Source organism: Lipophrys pholis (genome assembly GCF_963383615.2).
Source record: "Lipophrys pholis genome assembly, chromosome: 3".
Taxonomy (NCBI): Eukaryota; Metazoa; Chordata; class Actinopteri; order Blenniiformes; family Blenniidae; genus Lipophrys; species Lipophrys pholis.
Genome location: NC_137627.1, coordinates 34,945,774 through 34,964,631, shown reverse-complemented (window position 1 = coordinate 34,964,631; position 18,858 = coordinate 34,945,774). Strand labels below are relative to the sequence as shown.

The 18,858-nt window shown below is 45.1% G+C and overlaps 1 protein-coding gene across 1 annotated transcript in view; it reads left to right on the top strand.

Annotated features, from left to right (window-relative positions):
* The window catches only part of traf4a (tnf receptor-associated factor 4a), a 43,346-nt gene extending 26,377 nt beyond the window's left edge, over positions 1-16,969 (top strand). The window contains exons 2-7 of the mRNA XM_080459077.1: positions 5,030-5,081; positions 9,934-10,038; positions 10,126-10,287; positions 11,718-11,879; positions 13,104-13,259; positions 14,046-16,969. Of these exons, the coding sequence (XP_080315203.1) occupies positions 5,030-5,081; positions 9,934-10,038; positions 10,126-10,287; positions 11,718-11,879; positions 13,104-13,259; positions 14,046-14,678 (1,270 nt within the window). The 3' untranslated portion in view covers positions 14,679-16,969. The remainder of the gene's footprint in view (positions 1-5,029; positions 5,082-9,933; positions 10,039-10,125; positions 10,288-11,717; positions 11,880-13,103; positions 13,260-14,045) is intronic.
* Positions 16,970-18,858: the final 1,889 nt, after the last annotated feature.

The following is an 18,858-nucleotide window of genomic DNA, read 5'->3' as shown; positions in this document are numbered from 1 at the left end:
CGTCTGCCATGGTGGGTAAAGAACTACAAGTTTCTGAAAACTGACTACAAAAAGCGCATTTGGGTTCTAGATGGTTTCAAGTTGTTCTAGGCAGATTATTGCTTTGGTAACTTACATGATCTGCTCCTTTTTCAGTCATCCTGAGTTTCCCTGAATGCTCTGATGAGCGGGTTCCTTTAAATGTTGCAACAAGGAATTGCGGGGGAAAATGAGCTGGTCTCCTTTGGTAAAGGAAGCATCAGTGGTTCCTATGCTAAAGGAGGTTCTAAAGGAAACATCACTAAGCTAAAGGAGGTTCGAAAGGAAGCATCAAGCCTCCTTTCCTTTGCTTATTGAGAATTCAGACAGTCCTTATCACGGTCGCCACACAAAACACTTCCGAGGTTAAGGAGAAGTCAATAGTTGAGGAGTTAGGAGGGACTTTACCCCTGGACTATCCTGATATGAAATGCTTCTTAGTTAAGTTTCCACAAATCCGGTGACAGAAAATACTCAACTCATGCACGATTCATACTGGCTTCTCGCCTCCAACTGGTACTTGGACACAGTCTGCTCCATTAATTTATTTTTAACATCTTTTAGATGAATCGGTTACAAATCTGGAATGTGTCCAGTCAAAGACATGCAGTCTCTTTGTCCATGTTTTTAAAGAATCTCTGCCGTATTACAAAACCTGCACTCTCTTGCAAAAACAACCCAATGTAAGAGGTGAAAGATGGCAGTTTGTTCCTGAAAAGCAGGTAACCTTAACCTCAGTAGAGTCAGGCTGCCGACACCCCTGCTTTAGTACAACGGGTCACAAAACACCGAGTTTGAACCGAAGTATTGAGTGAAACAAGGGAAAGCAGTGATTTGTGTATTCCTAAAGAGCAGCAGAACTGACTCCTCTGTGACGTCTCTGCAGTCATTATTGTTGAAACTGCGTGTCTAAGAAGGACGTCATGACTCCTGTATAAACTCCCAAACCAGGGAGATCTGGAGGATTACTGTAACTGTATGTGGGATAAAAAGTCTCCCTTGGCCCTGCTCAGAGGAAGCGGGCAGCGTTGTGTTTCATCTCGGAGAGCTGCAGCCTCCACGGGCCAGTGGGTGAAATCTCAGGTTCTGTTTGCATATATTAAAGGTAATCCCGGGTTATAAGTTAAAAAGACAAAAGGCTTCAGCAGGAGGAGGAACGTGAAAGCTGGCAAATCGGTCCCGACGCCGTCTGAGTCCCCGAGGGGAGTCTGTTTGGAGTGTTGGACTGCCACAGACTCTGAGCTCTGCTGCTTCCCATTGGGTTTGTTTAGCCTGTCCCGACAGTCCGGGTTTGTTCAGGAGTGCCTCTGTCAGTCAACACAGAGCGGCTTCAAAGTCAAGCAGACCGTCACCGGCGTGGCTGGTGGCCCGGCGGTGTCAGGAAGAACACAGCTCCACTCTGCACCGCCGGGATTAAACCCGAGGGATTTGTGCTCCTTGCCGTCTGCCCCCCCCCCCGTCTTAGGGAGTGGCCAATTAGGGGAACGGGGGACTTTTGTGGCTTCGTTGCGCCTGTAGAGAGTTAGAGTTTTCACGTTGAGGTGATGCTGCCTGCAGTGACTTTTGAGGTGAACAAGATGATCAAATTTTAATGAGCTGATTGTATTGGACAGTACGTGGTCGAGTCCTGAGCTGCTCCCGTTTGTGAAACCTTGTTTATCAGCATCTCGCCTGCATGTGCATCCACCAGGGGTAAAGTGGTCGGAAAGCTTTCCCAGGCAAATGGTGGCGATGACCCTGTTATCAAAATGACATTTGAGAGGCACAGGCTTCCTCTTGAAGGGAGACGACCACATCTTTTACTAGACAACAGTCACTGCTGTTTACATATATTACTTATATTTTATTTAAATTAAAATATATATCAAAATTATTATATAATTTTTTATTTTCATTTTTCTTAAGAAAGGTATAGCTAAATATAAGAAATATTTTCCTCTGGCTGTTCTCTTCCAATCATTGAGGTGTTTCTGATCATTTAGATTGTACTTTTGTAAAAATGGATCTGATTAGCCTCGCGACTAAAGTGTTAGATAAACCTTAATGACAAAACAAATGATAACACTTACATACATGCAAAGAGGATTTACTTTAAGCTCGATGCCAACATGGGAGAAATAATGAATGTAAATAGCAGGTAATCATCAGCATGGTTCCAGTCTAAATACGCTCAACTCCACTACTTTAAGATTTAATGGCCAACATGTGGAAAATAAATATCAAAATGTTTCTAAACTCAGTTTTTCTGAATGTTTTTTCAGCTTGTTCATTGTGACATGAATAACCACGATAGATTTGTGACCCAGATCTTTGAGGTCACTCGTACCTTTTTTACATTAAACCAGTAACTAGACCCAACCTGGTAATGAAGCATGCCTGCTATTGTATTTTATCTCTTGTGGAAAAAGCCCTCTCCAGTCGGAGGAGTTGTTAGTCTGAGGAGATGGACGGAGCGGAAGCGAGCTGCGTTAGCGATCAGCCCCGGCGTGCAGCGCTAATGTGCTGTCACGAAGCGGCAGCGAGCCGGAGTCGCGAGCGAGCGAGGGAGCCGGGCGCCGTTCTCACCAGTGGGGCTGAACTCATGAATGTGTGGCTGCGGGAGCTTCTCCACCACCGGGGAGGGAAATCGTGCTGACAGCGTGTGACGAGGCTCTTTTCGCCTGTCTGCCTCCCTGTGCGTCAGACGTGGGGGTCCTCGGCCCGGACGGCGCCCGCGGCCTCACCGCTCCCGTCCACCTCCCCATCACCCCTCGCTTCTCGGCAGCGGGACGGCCCAGCGAGTCCTCGGTGATGGCGATGAGCAACCTGAATGATTTCACACCGACTCTGATCGATTGACCTTCATTCCAGCCCAGGGTGGCTCGTTAGCTGGTCTCCAGCTCCCCACTGACACACTGACCCGAATGGAGGGAAATTACTGCTGTCTTGTCATGCATTAACCTCCCCCCTCATCAGGCCAGAGCCCCCCCCCCCCCCCCCCCACCCCCACCCCCACCCCCACCTCCCCCGGGCAGCTGTGGAGACGGGCGGAGGGGCATGCAAACGCTCCCGTCCCGTCGCATGTCCCCACGGTCAGGTGATCCAGAAGTAAAGCAGCGAAAGACAAACATTCTCTTTGTTTGCAGAGTTTCAACATGATGGAGGCGACGCTCTGTGCTCCGGAGCTCCAAACCAACAAAACACAAACCTGTCGTCAATATGTGAAGGTCCTCCAAATAACAGTGCTCTTTCTCTCGCCCCTGATTCACATGAGGGAACACTGCAACATGTTTTGTTGTTGTTTTTGCCACGTCTTGCAGTTCCCACCAGAAGTGATTGACATTTTTATTTTTTTTTTAATTATAGCAATGAATTTAACTTTTCTGTCATACCAAAAATCAATTTGCAGACAATTTATTTATTGGTCAGTGTTTTTGGATTATTTAAATTGGGCATGTTGATTCTGTGATGATGATAAACCTGCAGCGTGTTGTGCTTCATAGCTGTCGGTTATTTCATTGATAAAGAATGACGCAGACAATAGAAGGCCGTTTTCAGAATTCATTATCATATTTTAGTGACACGTCCATCAGGGTTAATCCACTCACAGCAGATGGACTCCAGCCACATCGATTAATACATTATTGATGAGGAATGTATTGATGGCATTCTCTAACATTTGCACCCTTCTTCCTCCGTGTTTCTAAGTGTTTCGGTGATGTTACTCTTCTTCCTCTCGACCACGAGTTTCCCAGGTTATTCTTTGAAGTCGTGGTTCCAGGTTGTTTTTAAGAAAGACGCCAAACTCCAAAGTGAGTACAGGAAGGCCAAAGGAGTCTTTGGTTTCATGACTTTCGATGTACAAAGAAATCTAACTAATATCTTTGTCGCCGTGTTTGCAAACACATTTGTTGAGTATTTTCTTCTGGCTTTGAAGATGTTGCATGGATTTAGTTCTGGCGTACGTTCTTTCTCTTGGCAACCTGAAAACTCCAGGCCTCGGCCTTGTGTTTTGCGTTAGCCGGACTTATGACTTTGTTCCGTCCGTTGAAATCTGAACGTCGACTGTCCTGTTGCCAAATTATGTGTGAAATATTAATCTCTTTTTTTTAAATGGCAACATCAAATATTTCAACCCTTCAATGCATCACTTTCTTCTCACACCTGGCTGTTTGCCGTGTTTATTGACTCAAAGCTTGAAGCGTTGGACCTCTCGGGACACGAGCCGGCGAGCGTCTGCTCCGTGTTGTTGATGTAACCTGTGAGTCTCGACGCCGTATCGCAGCTCGCCTCCATTATTCACAAGTGTGAATATTTCATGTCGGGGTCGGGGGTGGTGGGCGGGGGCTGCCCTAATGAGCCGTGGCACTCGCTCCATAACGGGCCGGCGAGGAGAGCGCTCCTCGGCGGCACCACGGGACACCTCGCAGCGGGGGGGTGCTAGTAAAACAAGAGGTCGAGTTTTATTCTGGGGTGTTCGAGAAAAAGAGCGGCGAGCGAAGACCTGTCTCACTGTTCCAGTAGCAGAGCAGCAATTTGTGGGTTTTTTTCTCCTGAGGAGAAGCCTCGAGCGTGAAGGCGATGTTCCCTCTGCTTCATTCAGAGGAAAACGGGAGTCTGGCGAGATGGAAACGTTGTCATCTAGATTGTAAATGTAAAGAACAAAAAAAAAGAAAAAAGAGAGAAAAACTGAAAAAAAAGAAAACAAAATAGAAATGCAAAAAGAGGAGGAAGAAGTGCGGTGCAGTCCTCGAGGAAGGCTCCTCCTCGTAGTTTGTCTGTGCAGAAATACAAATGTGTGTGGACGTGTCCTCTGAGGATGAAGGAGGCCGCGTCATTAAAGTCAGACGCTCACAGATCTGACTTGGTTGTGCGTGTGAGTGTGTTTGAAAACTTCTCAGATTAGGAGAGAGTGTGTTCAAAACGTCTTACCAAGTTCTTACTAAAGTTTGTAATCTGACGCACTGTGCTGACTCAATACTGTAATCCTTCATTCCTATAATAATCTCACGTTTGTGCTTCTCTCTTGCAGTGAGGGCGTCTTCAAGTGTCCGGAGGATCAGCTGCCATTAGACTATGCCAAGGTACGACCCTGACACACGTTCATGCACCCCGAACAGAAACAGACTATCCAGTCCAGCGCAGAGAGCACATAGAAATAGTCTGAACTGTGACAATCTGCTTCACGTTGAGCCAACGTGTCGACGATGTGATGAGTAGCAGCTAAATTTACTGCAGAGCAACATCCAGGAAAAACAACTCTGTGAATGATTCACTGATTGTCAATAAACTCAGAGTAATCTGCAGACGGCAGCGTTCCAAACCAGCTCGTGTGCTGTTGGTGGTTAATGTTCTCCATGTTCAGATCACTATTTCACTTTGCTGGAATGCTGACTTGGTACAAAAGTAGTGCTAATAGGCTTACATTCAGAAGGTGGAATATGAATTATTTTACCTAATTACAGCACCTCTGGGATTAATACAGTGCTATAAACTAAATAAAATAAAAATTAAACAAATAAAACTAAGTGAACACGTCAGCGGTCCACTGCTCTTCTATAACTCTTGATGTCACTCAGGGTGGGAGTCAGTTGACCTGAAGGAGGGAATCAGAGCGGCTGCAGAAACGCCATGTCCGCACAGGGAGAACATGCAAACCCCACACAGAACCAGAGGGTGGCCATCTTTGAATTCTTTCAGGTTCAGGTGCGTCACAATCTGCACGAGAGCAGGTGGAGATCAGAGAGAAGACTCACGGACACATCCAGCACAGATTTAGAATCTGAACAACTCAGCTTATGTAGCGACGGATTTCTGGAAAGCATAGCAGAAGCTTTTGTCATCATAACCCAAAGTCAGAGGTTTTATTTCGCTTCATTACAGAGGGTAATTTATTAAAAACCACTGGGAGAAAATCTCTCCCTGTCCGGAAGAAGAAAGAAATTCCAGCTGAACTCTAAGTGCAGTTAATCAGATTGTGCTGTGGGTGGAAAAGATAATGACTGTAACTGTATTCAGAGTCTCTCTCACACGGGATCTGCAAAGGGAGAGGCTGCAACACAAGGATAAGGGGCAGGAACGGGATCCCCCCCCCACACACACACACACACACACACACACACACACACACACACACACCCCCACCCCCTTTCTTTTCTCTGTGAATTCGATTGTGAAGATGGAAGTCTCGGTGCAGCTTCTGAATTAGCCGTAAAACATCTCCAACACAAGCAGAGGCCCGCCGCTGCTTCATAAGACCCATGCAGAGCACACTGAAACCTGAGCAGCAGAGAGAAGCATAGATTTGAATGAAGGAGGAGAGTCACACGACGAGGAAGAAGATGATGAAGAGGCTTAAAGCGGCTTAAAGGGGAAAGGTGTACATTCAGGGGTTAACTCGACAAAGGCGTCTGTAATATCAGGGTCCCCCCACCCCACCCCACCCCACCCCACCCCACCGGAACACCTGTCACACCTCATTTATCGAAGCTTTTGCAGCCTCCCTGCAAACGACAGCGCCCGGTGGTCTCCTGTCGGCGTTGTGGTGACGCTCCCTGGAATATGTGGACGAGCACGGCGATGCTCCGCCGTGAGCGTAGCACCGTGCAGCCAACAGTCGCTGCAGCAGACAGAATAAACCCCCAACTTGGCGATCCGAAGAGCTTAACCCCCCCGAACTGCCTCGGACTAAGTTATTAAAAGGTCATTACTACCGTCCCCGTGCAGATTCCAAGACTGGAACAATGAGAGAGTGTTTGCTGTTTTTTTTCCCTCCTCTTTGTTTCTCCTCAGAGAATGTGATTATGACAGCAAAATACCATCTGCTCCTCCTCCACAAGTGGAGCGCTGCACTTATATATCGTGCTTAAACACACTTATTTGTTCTGCCGCGCTCCAACAAGGTAGTTCCAAACACGGGGGGGTTCTAACTGCACACCATCCTCCATATGAACACTCTCCCTCTCCTGCACTTCAGTCCGGGCTCGCCGCCGCGGTTCGGCTGATACCAAGCTCTTATTTGTTTAGAGGGCTGTTGTGACATTTTGAGGAAGTCGCTCTTCTTGTTTGACCGGTTGTCTCTGCTCGTGTGCCGGCGTGGGGGATGGAGGCGCGAGCAGGACACTAAATCCTCTGCAGGGGGGGATTTGGGGTGTTTGGGCCGAAAACTGACTCATCTTCGTCACTCACTGACGGATGAAGAGTAAATCTATTCCCTCTGCTCCCAATGTCTCTCTCTCTCTTTCTCTCTCTCTCTCTCTCTCTCTCTCCACTCGCTGTGTTGCACTTTGATGAGGGTTTATTCCTTCAGCACAACTTCCAACTTTTTGACAAATGTGCTTTTTTTCTTCAAACCTGAGAGAGAGAGAGAGAGAGAGAGAGAGAGAGAGAGAGAGAGAGAGAGAGCGAGAGAGAGAGAGAGAGAGAGAGAGAGAGAGAGAGAGAGAGAGAGAGAGAGAGAGAGAGAGAACCGTTAATAATGTGAGCGAGAGACGGTGTTTGGAGTTATTTTTCTTCTTCTCTATTTGTACATTGAAGGTCCTGAACAGGAGCCTTGTGCTGAGTCGTTTTATAGAATAAATGGATGAAAACAGTTTGTGAGAGCCGACAGCTGCAGCAATAAAAAGATCTGTTGTATTTGTTTTGGCTCAACCAGCAGAGTTTTCACTTGCTCATTCATGCTTGTTCCACAATTCACTAGTTTGCCTGAAGTGAACCACCAAACTGGCAAATATGCCTTTTTTTTTTTTCTTTTCTTTTTTTTTTAAATCCTTCAGCTTATTGCCTTGAACCTCATAGTGAGTCAATGGACTCTATATGAGAGAGAACAAGTTCATTTATTGTTAAATTACAGCTCTGGAGTTTCTACAAAACATCCCACAGATGAGCCAAAGTTGTAGAAATCCTCTACGAAATGAGGATTTAGCTTCTATTGGTGAGGTTGTCATTGGAGCAGCAGCATATATTGCAAATGCATCATAGTTGTGATGGAAACATTTGTACTGTACATATAAACGACAACGAGTCACATGCTTTGTGCAGTCATGATCTGCATGTCAACACATTTGGCCGGTTCGTCTCCGACGCCTCCCACGAGGCAGATGGAAGCAGGTGATTGTCTTCCGTTGACAACAGATGTCAATATTTCAATACTGCAACACTTTCTCATACCTGGAGGCCTCGGGGCACAAGTCTGAAACACGACAGTGCCGAAACTCCGGAAAAATCAACAGAGACAAACAACTGCTTCATGTTTGAAAGGATGGGAACTGCAGTGGAAAATAAACCACAGCAGGTTGAAATTAGGGCCAAGAGAAAGAGCACTGTTATTTAGTGGAACACATTTTACCATTTGCATATATTCTGGGAATGCCCGAGGTTTTTGGTCAGAGATAAACAATACAACCGAGGTAATACTGGATATTAAGATACCCTACCACTTTAGGATGTTTTTCCTGTGTGAAACAGACTTTATCTAAGGAAATGCTCAGAAAAAAACTGTATCAAACAATAACTCCGGCCAAGAAAACGATCTCTACGTACTGGATGCACTTTGGCCCACGGCCAGAGAACGGGTCAACATCATCAATGTCATAAACCGAATGGAAAAAATTACTTTCTCAGTTAATTAAAAAATGGACAAGTTCATTAAGATTTGGTCAAAGTGAGTTTCCTATATGGAGAAGAGTTGAACTTGATATGGAGGCTGCAAGATAATCTCCCCACAGAGGTGCTGGAATTTTATTTTTATTCTATTTTTCTTCTCTGTTCTCATGCATCCCCATTCTAATGTTAAAAAAAAAGAAGAGTATTGATGTTAAATTGGTTTTAAAATATTGTTTTAATGTCTTTTACTGTCATTCCAAACTGACAATGACATGAGTGTATGCAATGTTCTTCAAATTAAATAAAACAACAGGCACATTTTAATGCATTAATACAGCAACACCATCTACCTACTGTAAGAAGTTTGTATTTATTACAAGTCATGTCCTGAATGGAATATCAAAACTGTTTTCAGTTGGTGTATCAATGAGCTCCATCACCTCACAGGGTTCGAGTCCCGAGGTCTTTCTCTGCAGGGTTTGCATGTTCTCCCTGGGCGGCTGTACCTTTCTTCCCACTGTCCAAACAAGCATTTGAGAACAATCGTTGGCTCTGAACTGTTACTACCCACTGAGCAAAGAGTCCAATCACGTCTTTAAGACGTCGTCTCCATTCCTCCAGAAGACGTCCTCAGGGAACCACAATGAAGGTTTTTGTTCGTCTCTCCTGGACATTCATGGACGTCCTGTCTGGACGTCATATGAACGTCCAAACTAGACGTCTGGGTGACGGGACGTAATGATAAAACAAAGACACAATGTGAGTCCACCTAGAATCGACCGCAGACGTCTTTCAGTACAGTTAAGACTCCTGCCCACTAGACCAACATCACACTCCTGATCATATGAATCCTGACAATATGTTTGGAAACACGTCACTTATATATGTCGAGCTTAAAAAGTATTGTGACCAGACTAACAGTGTGCCCGACATGACATTGATCCATACGTTTTAAAGCTCATCATACTGTATATAAGTGACATGGGTACTAACGTGATCTAGAGTGTCGTTGGTCCGGTGGATCGGAGTCCAGCCGAGCGTAAAACAGGTTTGGGTTCGATTCCAGGTGTGTTCACAATATTATTTCATTTTTCATTGCGTCCCGTCACCCAGAAGTCTAGTTTGGACGTTCATATGACGTCCAGACCGGACGTCCATGCAATGTCCAGGAGAGACAAACAAAAAACACTTTCATTCTGATTCCCTGGAGACGTCGTCTTAAAGACGTGATTTGGACGGCTGTTGCTCAGTGGGTCGGTGTGAATTTGTCGGCGTACAAACGGTCCGTCCTGGGTCTCGCCTCACTGACGTGGTCCTGCCGCCGTTCCTCAGATCTACCCGGACCCGGAGCTGGAGCAGCAGATCCTGGCGCTGCCCATTCGCTGCATCCACAGCGAGGAGGGCTGCCGCTGGACCGGCCAGATGAAGCAGCTGCAGGTGAGAGACTCCCCCTCCTCCTCCTCCCCCTCCTCCCGTATTGGTCTGGGTCCGGAGTCTGACGGTGTGGTGGTTTCTCCCGCTCAGGGCCACTTCTCCACCTGCGCCTTCAACGTCATCCCCTGCCCCAACCGCTGCTCCGTCAAGCTGACGCGCCGCGACCTGCCCGACCACCTGCAGCACGACTGCCCCAAGCGCAAGGTCAAGTGTGAGTTCTGTGGCAGCGAGTTCACTGGTGAAGCCTACGAGGTAAAGACACACCCCTGGTTTTCCTTCCTCCCCTCGGGGCAGACTCACGTAAACAACTTGTGATTTCCAGGTATACGTGAAAGGCGTCTTTGTGGAAGGCAGTGGGAGGAGCTAATGCGTGTGTGTGTGTGTGTGTGTGTGCGTGTGGACTGAAGGGAAAAGAAGCTTTAACTGAGTCTTTCATAGAGTTGTTTTTCCTGATGTCACTCCTGCCAGCCGACGACGGCTCTGTTGATTCGTTTCTCTCCTGTGCGACACATTCAAAGCTGCACTAGTCCACCTTTTCTCTCACTTCACATGTTGCTCTGGATTTAAAAGAGACATCTCGGTTCATTTTAATCCACATTCATCCAATTTGTTTTGTTCCGAGGTTTAGCGGTTTTGACCAAATGTTAAATAATCACTAGTGCCGTGTGTCGTATCTCGAATGTTCACAATATACACATAGCGACGAATATTGACTGTTCCTATGCACTGTGCATAGAACGTATATGACCCATCTGATGCAGTCCTGCTGCTCTTGATTGTATTAACATCATTTCAACGGTACGTCATGCAGACACTATGCAGTTGGAGAAAGAGCGCTATTACTTGGAAATAAAACTCAGTGATCAGAGACATTAACATGAAATACCAAAGTGTTGATTCATCTCAGCTGTTAACAAAATGTTCCAATGTGGCGACATAGTTTGACTAATAAGGAACTTTTAGCTAGTTGGCAAATTTGCCTCCCGGATAACAAAACACTTTACCTTGCATTTGTTCTGTTCAATTTATGTAAAACGCCGTTTTATTTTAAGTATTTAGAGTTTGTATTTGGGTGTCTTGATTTGTATTTGACCTTTTAATTATAATAAACCCCACCTGGTTGTGCTGTTGAAAACTGATTTTATGTTCAATTTTCTCCAAAAAGTACAATCACATTTTCAGCGTTTTAATGATATTCAGCAGAGAATTGGAATTCAAGAAATTGACCAGGATTACTTTTTTTTTTAATTAGTTGGACAAAAGAGAAACGATGTGTGAATCGACTTTGATGTGAGAAAAGAACAACTTGTTTTGCTTAGATGCACCAACAATATGTATTTAATGGGATTTTCATTAAATTAGTAAATAAAACAAAAAACAACAACATGTAATTTACAGCTTTTGGATTGAAAGACTAAACACTTTTAATAATCTCTTTAGTCTCCAATACAATCAAAAGTTTCAGTGCAGCTATTAAACAGACTGCAGATGCAGTGGCATTACTCTCATTACTTCACATCACAGTAAACGTTGATGTACACACGTCTGTGTCCTGGAGAAGCTTAATGACTCTGGTGTGTGTGTGTGTGTGTGTGTGTGTGTGTGTGTGTGTGTGTGTGTGTGTGTGTGTGTGTGTGTGTGTGTGTGTGTGTGTGTGTGTGTGTGTGTGTGTTGGCCTGCAGAACCACCAGGGTGTGTGTCCTCAGGAGAGCGTTTACTGCGAGAACAAGTGCGGCGCCAGGATGATGCGTCGCCTGCTGTCCCAGCACAGCATGGCTGAGTGTCCCAAACGCACGCAGCCCTGCAAGTACTGCGGCAAGGAGTTCGTCTTCGACACCATCCAGGTGGGTTTCCCCTCCGGACCCCTGCTGGGCGTCTCCTCGGAGGGACGCTCGCCGCCCTGTGGCAGCTGGATGTGGATGCGAGCTGCCCTTTGGCTTTTTGTTTAGTTTTTTTGCGGAGGCACACATCTGGCCAGACGTAGGGCGTCGGGTGTGGCTCCTTCGTCGTCCGCATGTACAACCAGAGATGGAATAGCGCACAGCGGCTGCAGAGCTGCTTTCTTCAGCTGCTTCTGCGTCAACATTCAACAAATTAACTGATATCTTCCACACTTTTAGCTTTAACAGAGCAGTTGATGATCTTGTCAAATATTATCTAATGTAGGGCCATTTTATGATCATTTTATGATAATTTTTGTGGAAAAAAATACAAATTAGTCAAAATGTAGTATAAAATATGATTTCTCTCACTTCCCCCTGAGGCTCTAACCTCTGATATAATGTCAAATATCTCAAGGTTTGAATGTAAATCAGAGGAAAAGAGGAACTAAAGGGAAACGGCTGGCAGGTGAATAAAGAACCAATCAGAGAGAGAATAGGCTGCACAAAACTGGACTTTACTGTGTTGGTTCTACAACATCTAGAACATTCCTAGTTGGGATCTGGGTTCTAGATGATTTCAAGTTGTTCTAGGCAGATTATTGCTTTGGTAACTTACATGATCTGCTCCTTTTTCAGTCATCCTGAGTTTCCCTGAACGCTCCGATGAGCGGGTTCCTTTAAATGTTGTCGCCGCAAGGAATTGTGGGGGAACATGAGCTGGTCTCCTTTAGTAAAGGAAGCATCAGTGGTTCCTAGGCTGAAGGAGGTTCTAAAGGAAGCATCAGTGATTCCTAGGCTGAAGGAGGTTCTAAAGGAAGCATCAGTGTTTCCTAGGCTAAAGGAGGTTCTAAAGGAAGCATTGAACCTCCTTTCCTTAGGTTAGTGAGAATTCCAACACTCCTTATCATGGCCGCCACTTAAACACTTCTGGGGTTAAGGAGAAGTGGCTAGGAAAGGAGATAGGAGGGATTATTAGGAGATAGGAGGGATTATTAGGATGCATCCAAAGATTCTTAGTTTCCAATACGACCAAACAAAAAAAAAACACAAATCAAAGTGTGACTCATGAAAAATGTTTTCTTTGAACTTTGAAGGACTTTCTGCTCCGGTTGGTCTTTAGTGTGTGTGTGTGTGTGTGTGTGTGTGTGTGTGTCTGATCTTATCGCTCTCCTCCCTCCTCTGCAGAACCACCAGTACCACTGCCCTCGCTTCCCAGTCCAGTGCCCGAACCAGTGTGGCACGCCCAACATCGCCCGCGAGGACCTGGCCAACCACGTGAAGGACAACTGCGGCAGCGCACTCGTCCTCTGCCCCTTCAAAGACGCCGGCTGCAAACACCGGGTACGACTGAGACTCCCTTCTGATTCGTTTTCTATAGAATCGCTTATTTATCCTCGTGTCCAACGTCCCGATTCCCTTCTGTTTAAATATATACTGTTCTGCCTTCAGGCTGTGTTTTAATGAGCGCAGAACTTCTACTTCCTGACGCTGAGTTTATCTCTATTTTTAAAATCAAGAAATGCGGCCGGAGCTTCAAGCTCTGCTGTCGGCTCCGTTAAGACTCAGAGCATCTGGAAAAAGGCTTGATGTGTAATATTTACAGATGGTCCAGAGGACAGAGAGAGAAAATCGTGTTTCCACAACACGCCTAAACAATCCCAGCATGCACGTGTTCATAATGTTTATTATTAGTGTGAAGCATGTCTCAGCTTCTCGCTGTGTTGTGCTGCACAAAGACAGATAAACTCAGCAAAAAGAGACTTTTTTTTAACTTTTTGGGGAAAATATCCATTAATATCAGGGGACTTATCAGACAGAGATGATGCTTAAAGCACAACCAATAGGAAATTAATTTGTAACCTTCATCTCTATGCACACAACATGCAGATGAGATATGAATCTGTGCTATTTTGCTTCCTAAATCTCGAATTACTGGACTTATATAGAGTTTATGGTTGTACTTCTGTCCCTTTCTCCAAGTTATTCAGTACCGCATAATGACGGAACAATCTGACACTAAAACAAAGGCGTCTGGTAAAACTACAAATGGAGAAAGAAGCAGATTGTACCTTTGTGCTTTCTAAAATGTGTATTTGTGAATAACGTCTGTGTGTTGGCTCTCTGCAGTGCCCCAAACTAGCGATTGGCCGTCACCTGGAGGACACCACCAAGTCCCACCTCACCATGATGTGCAACCTTGTGGGTCGCCAGCGGCAGGAGATCCTGGAGCTGCGGCGGGAGATGGAGGAGCTGTCGGTCAGCCACGACGGCGTCCTCATCTGGAAGCTCAGCGACTACTCCCGCAAGCTGCAGGAGGCCAAGCTGCGGAGCAACCACGAGTTCTTCAGCCCGCCGTTCTACACCCACCGCTACGGCTACAAGCTGCAGGTGTCGGCCTTCCTCAACGGCAACGGCAGCGGCGAGGGCTCCCACCTGTCCGTCTACATCCGCGTGCTGCCCGGAGAGTACGACAACCTGCTGGAGTGGCCCTTCTCCTACAAGGTGACCTTCTCCATCCTGGACCAGAGCGACCCGTCGCTCTCCAAGCCGCAGCACATCACGGAGACCTTCAACCCCGACCCCAACTGGAAGAACTTCCAGAAGCCCTGCAGCAGCCGCAACTCGCTGGACGAGAGCACCCTGGGGTTCGGCTACCCCAAGTTCATCTCGCACGAGGAGATCAAGAAGAGGAACTACATCCGAGACAACTGCATCTTCATCAAAGCGTCTATAGAGATTCCCCAGAAGATCATGGCTTAAGAGCCCACTTTTTTGTTTGTGTTCATGGAGGAGGAGGAGGAGGAGGAGGAGGAGGAGGAGGAGGAGAAGGAGGAGGAACAGGAACAGGGGGTAGAGACTGGAACTCGCTCTTTACCTGGAGAACTTCGACACACCTGCCCTTTAGAGACTCTCTGCTCTCACAGCCTCTCCGTCGCAGAGCTTGAAGCGAGTCTGCCTGGCCGAGCGAGCGGACTCAGAGGACCACGATGTATCGCGGAGGAGAAAGTGTTTTGGTCTGCAGAGCCATCACACACTCTGGTGGTTTTCTTATTGTTTTTCTATTTGTTTGTTGACCTTTTATCACAGTCTACGACAAAAAGCCTTGGAAATCAAACAGTGCCTAGAGAGTTTATTTTAAGTTATACTTTTGTTCTTGTTTTTTCTGCAGTACAGATGTTAAAGATTATGAAAAAGGTAAAAAGAAAAAAGAAAAAACAAAGGTGAAGGGCTTCACTAAGCCGCTGCACTTAGAGTAGAAAAGGAAGAAGGTTGGAAGCCGTTCAGAGACGTCCCGTTTTATCCGGGCCGATCTATAAAAGGCGGAGCTCAGCAGACTCGACACTCAAGCCCGACGGCCTTTTGTTTACACGCTCAAACGGCGAACTGATCCCTGGACAAACACACACGGTGAGAGCGACCTGGCCTGGGTTGTGTGAACACACACAAACAAATCGGTGTTTTCAGGTCAGAACTTTGCAGCTCAAACGGTGGTAAGTTTGGTAAACGTGGCTGCGTGGTAAACGTGGTAAACACCTCTGACGTCTGTGAACTCGAAGAAGACCGTTTCTTAGCTTAGCGTAGCTGTGAATGAATGGGTGGAAAAAAGCCTGCGTGGAAGTTAAAAGATAAAAAGATTCCTCCTGCTGTCACTGAATAATCCACACAAACCTCTGGAAAGAGCAACGTTTGCTGTTTCGCTCTGGTTTTTCAGAATTGATGCTAAGCTAACTAGCTAACAGATGTTTTCCACTTCATACGGCTGTGAATAAAGAAAAGACGTGAAACTAATTTAAATCTTGAGATAAATCTACCAAGCTGAACTCAATGTTGATCTTTTACGTAAGTTTGAACCAGCCATGTGAGCGTTGAGGTACTTTTTTAATCAAGAAAGTGGAGAAAAAAACACACTGTTGATTTAATGAGATTCTAGTAAAAGTCAACTTGATGGATATTTGGTTGAAAATTTAAGCTTAAAGTTGGAACAGTTAACATTTTTTGATGGAACTGAGGCCATGTTTACACAAACCCGGATTTTTACAAAACGGAGATATTTCTCTGCGTTTCTTGCATTTTCACATAAACCAGCTACGAGTCTCCATAAACAAGAATTACTCTGTTTGCATCTGAAGAGGGGAGGTGGACATTCACTTCAACTTCATGTTTTTTGTAGTACTGATTGGCTATCATGTCATCATGTTTCTTGTTATGCTGCCCCCTACAGGTGTGGCTGCTCAGACCCTCATATCCACCTGGTTCAGAGCCGCTATGTGTCAATCAAGATTCTTTTGTAAACGTATCCAGGGAAATACTCGTTTTTGTAAAAACCTGGGTACGTGTAAACGTGGCCTGAGAGTAAAATCAATGTTTTTTTTAAATTGAAGTCCAGAATAAAGTAAAAATACTTTTACAAAACTACAACAAACCATCAAAACAGATAGAGTCTGGTTAAAAGAAATCCCTCGACCTTCCAATGACTTCCTGTTTCTTCGATCAATATGTTGGCGTTGGCATTTAAGGATGCAAATTAAAGTGGAAAAAAGAAACTCCTTAATGATAATATCTTCCCTTCACGTGTCCGTGCATCTTCATCGTTGGAAGATCTGTCTCTTCTTCCCAGACAAACTCTCGCTGGTCGGCAGGTTTGTCCCGGTCGTGAGCTGTTTGTTGATTGGCTGAGGAGAGAAAAGTACCTTCAGTCGGTACTCGATGAGCAGAGCAGACAAAGAGGCCCGTTGTCGGCGTACACGAGCATTTACGAGTGAAGGAAAAGCCATGTGGCCTTTTTATACAGTATGTCTTCGCATGAGGGTTGTCGGGGTGAGCAGGGCGACAATAAACACATGCATGCTTCATGTGCGACCACCTGGACCACGTTTTGTACTGTAACCTGTTATCTTGAAACCCTCTCCTGTTAATGGATATTCTGTCTCTTTGGTTTTTTTGGACCATTTGAAAGTTTTTTCCTTGTTTTTTTGTTTGTTTGTTTTTTTATATCTATATATTCGATGAAATGTGAACGCTGTCGGTGATTTAACCTATAAAGACAATGAACACTCTGCTGTGACCTGTGCTGATTTACGTAGCCTGGGTGCACGCAGCGCCTGCTCCTTCGTCTTCAGCTACACACACACACACACACACACACACACACACACACACACACACACACACACACACATCGCAACGAAGAGGAGTGGCCTGCCGCCGTGCGCCCGCCTCCATCACAGCAGCTCCATCAGACATTGATGCTACAGTACACTCATGATGTATGTGAATACTAATGTTAAAAAAAAAAAAAAATGCAGAAGTACATTCTGTCTTTTTTCTTATTCTACATGGTGGAGAAAAAAAACCTCCTGATTTCTTGTCATAATACCAGCTGATATTTTCCAGTGATTTAAAGAAGTGAGAGGATAAAAACTTTTTGTAAGATTCTGTATTTTTAAAAAGTACCTACCTGTTTTATACAAACACTCTTTTTTTGTTGGAGAGTCGGGGTTGACTTTGGGAAATTTTCAGACCCATCTCTTCTCTTGAACATTTGGATAATTTGTTTGTCCGTGTGGTTCGAGCCTCACATAATCTGTCTGTATTATTTCCTCTTCAAAGTATTTATTTTAAGGAGCCGTCGTGCGACTTTGCACAGACGGTGCAAATGTTTTAATATGTTGATTGATGAGTGCTTGTCAATTTCTTAACTGAAATAAAATACCATATATTATAGCTCCTCTCTGGGTGTCTTTACTTTATCACAGTACATCTTGAACAGCCATACACACACATGGTTATTCACGCTCACATAAATGATGGTGAATGATTATACATTTGCAACAGTTCCATTAAAACCTATTTGAATTATGTGCAGTGACCATTTGATTCTTTGATATAGAACAAACAACGTTTGTCAGATAATTGAAAAACCATGTGAAGATTGTTCCTCAGTGTTTACAATCAGAATATAATTCAAATCAAAAATAACTAAAATGCTGACAGTGAAATCCTCCCCGGGGGGAGTCTGGGTTCCAGGGTCTTTCTGTGTGGAGTTTGCATGAGTGGGTTTTTTCTGCTTTCTTCCCGCAGTCCAAACTCAAAATGCAGTTCAGGTTAATTGGTGAGTCGAGATTGGCTGCAGGCGAGAGTGTGTGTGGTTGAACATCTCTGATCAGTGCAGAGTTTAACTTCCACACTCTGTTGAATCTCATTCATCTCCGAGAACAGCTTCAGAGTTTAATTTTCCCAGATTAGACAGATGAATAAATGAATCGTTGGTGGAGGAGAGGGTATTATTGTCACTGGTGAAGGAGTGATTCAGGTAGAGCTTCATCACTTTCTGAAGTTTGTGTCGATGCTGACCTCCGGAGTGGCCTTGACGAAGCTCACCTGCTCCAGGAGTTGAAGGGTTCGTCCTACTATACCCTCCTATCTCCTACTAGTCCCTCCTATCTCCTACTAGTCCCTATTAGTCCCTCCTATTTCCTACTAGTCCCTCCTATCTCCTACAAGTCCCTCCTATCTCCTACTAGTCCCTCCTATCTCCTACTAGTCCTTACTAGTCCCTCCTATCTCCTACTAGTCCCTACTAGTCCCTCCTATATTTCCTAATAGTCCCTTAAGGTTAAGGAAAAGTGGATAGGAAAGGAAATTGGAGGGACAATTTGGACGCACCCGATGTAGATAAACCTCCATTGAAACGTTTGTCGAGTTCACATCCTTCTGTGTTTACAGAAGAGCATTGTGGATTTTGTAAGTTTCAGCCACAGTTAAGTGACCACAGGTGATTTCATCTGTAATTCCTTCTATCTGACGCAAGCGATTTTGAGTTTCACACAAATAAAGAAAACTTTGACATTTATTTTAACTTTTGATTTGTTTGTATCACCCACAATGAATATTTTTCTTCCACAGGATAATTTTTTATATTACAGCCTTGTTGTCTGAC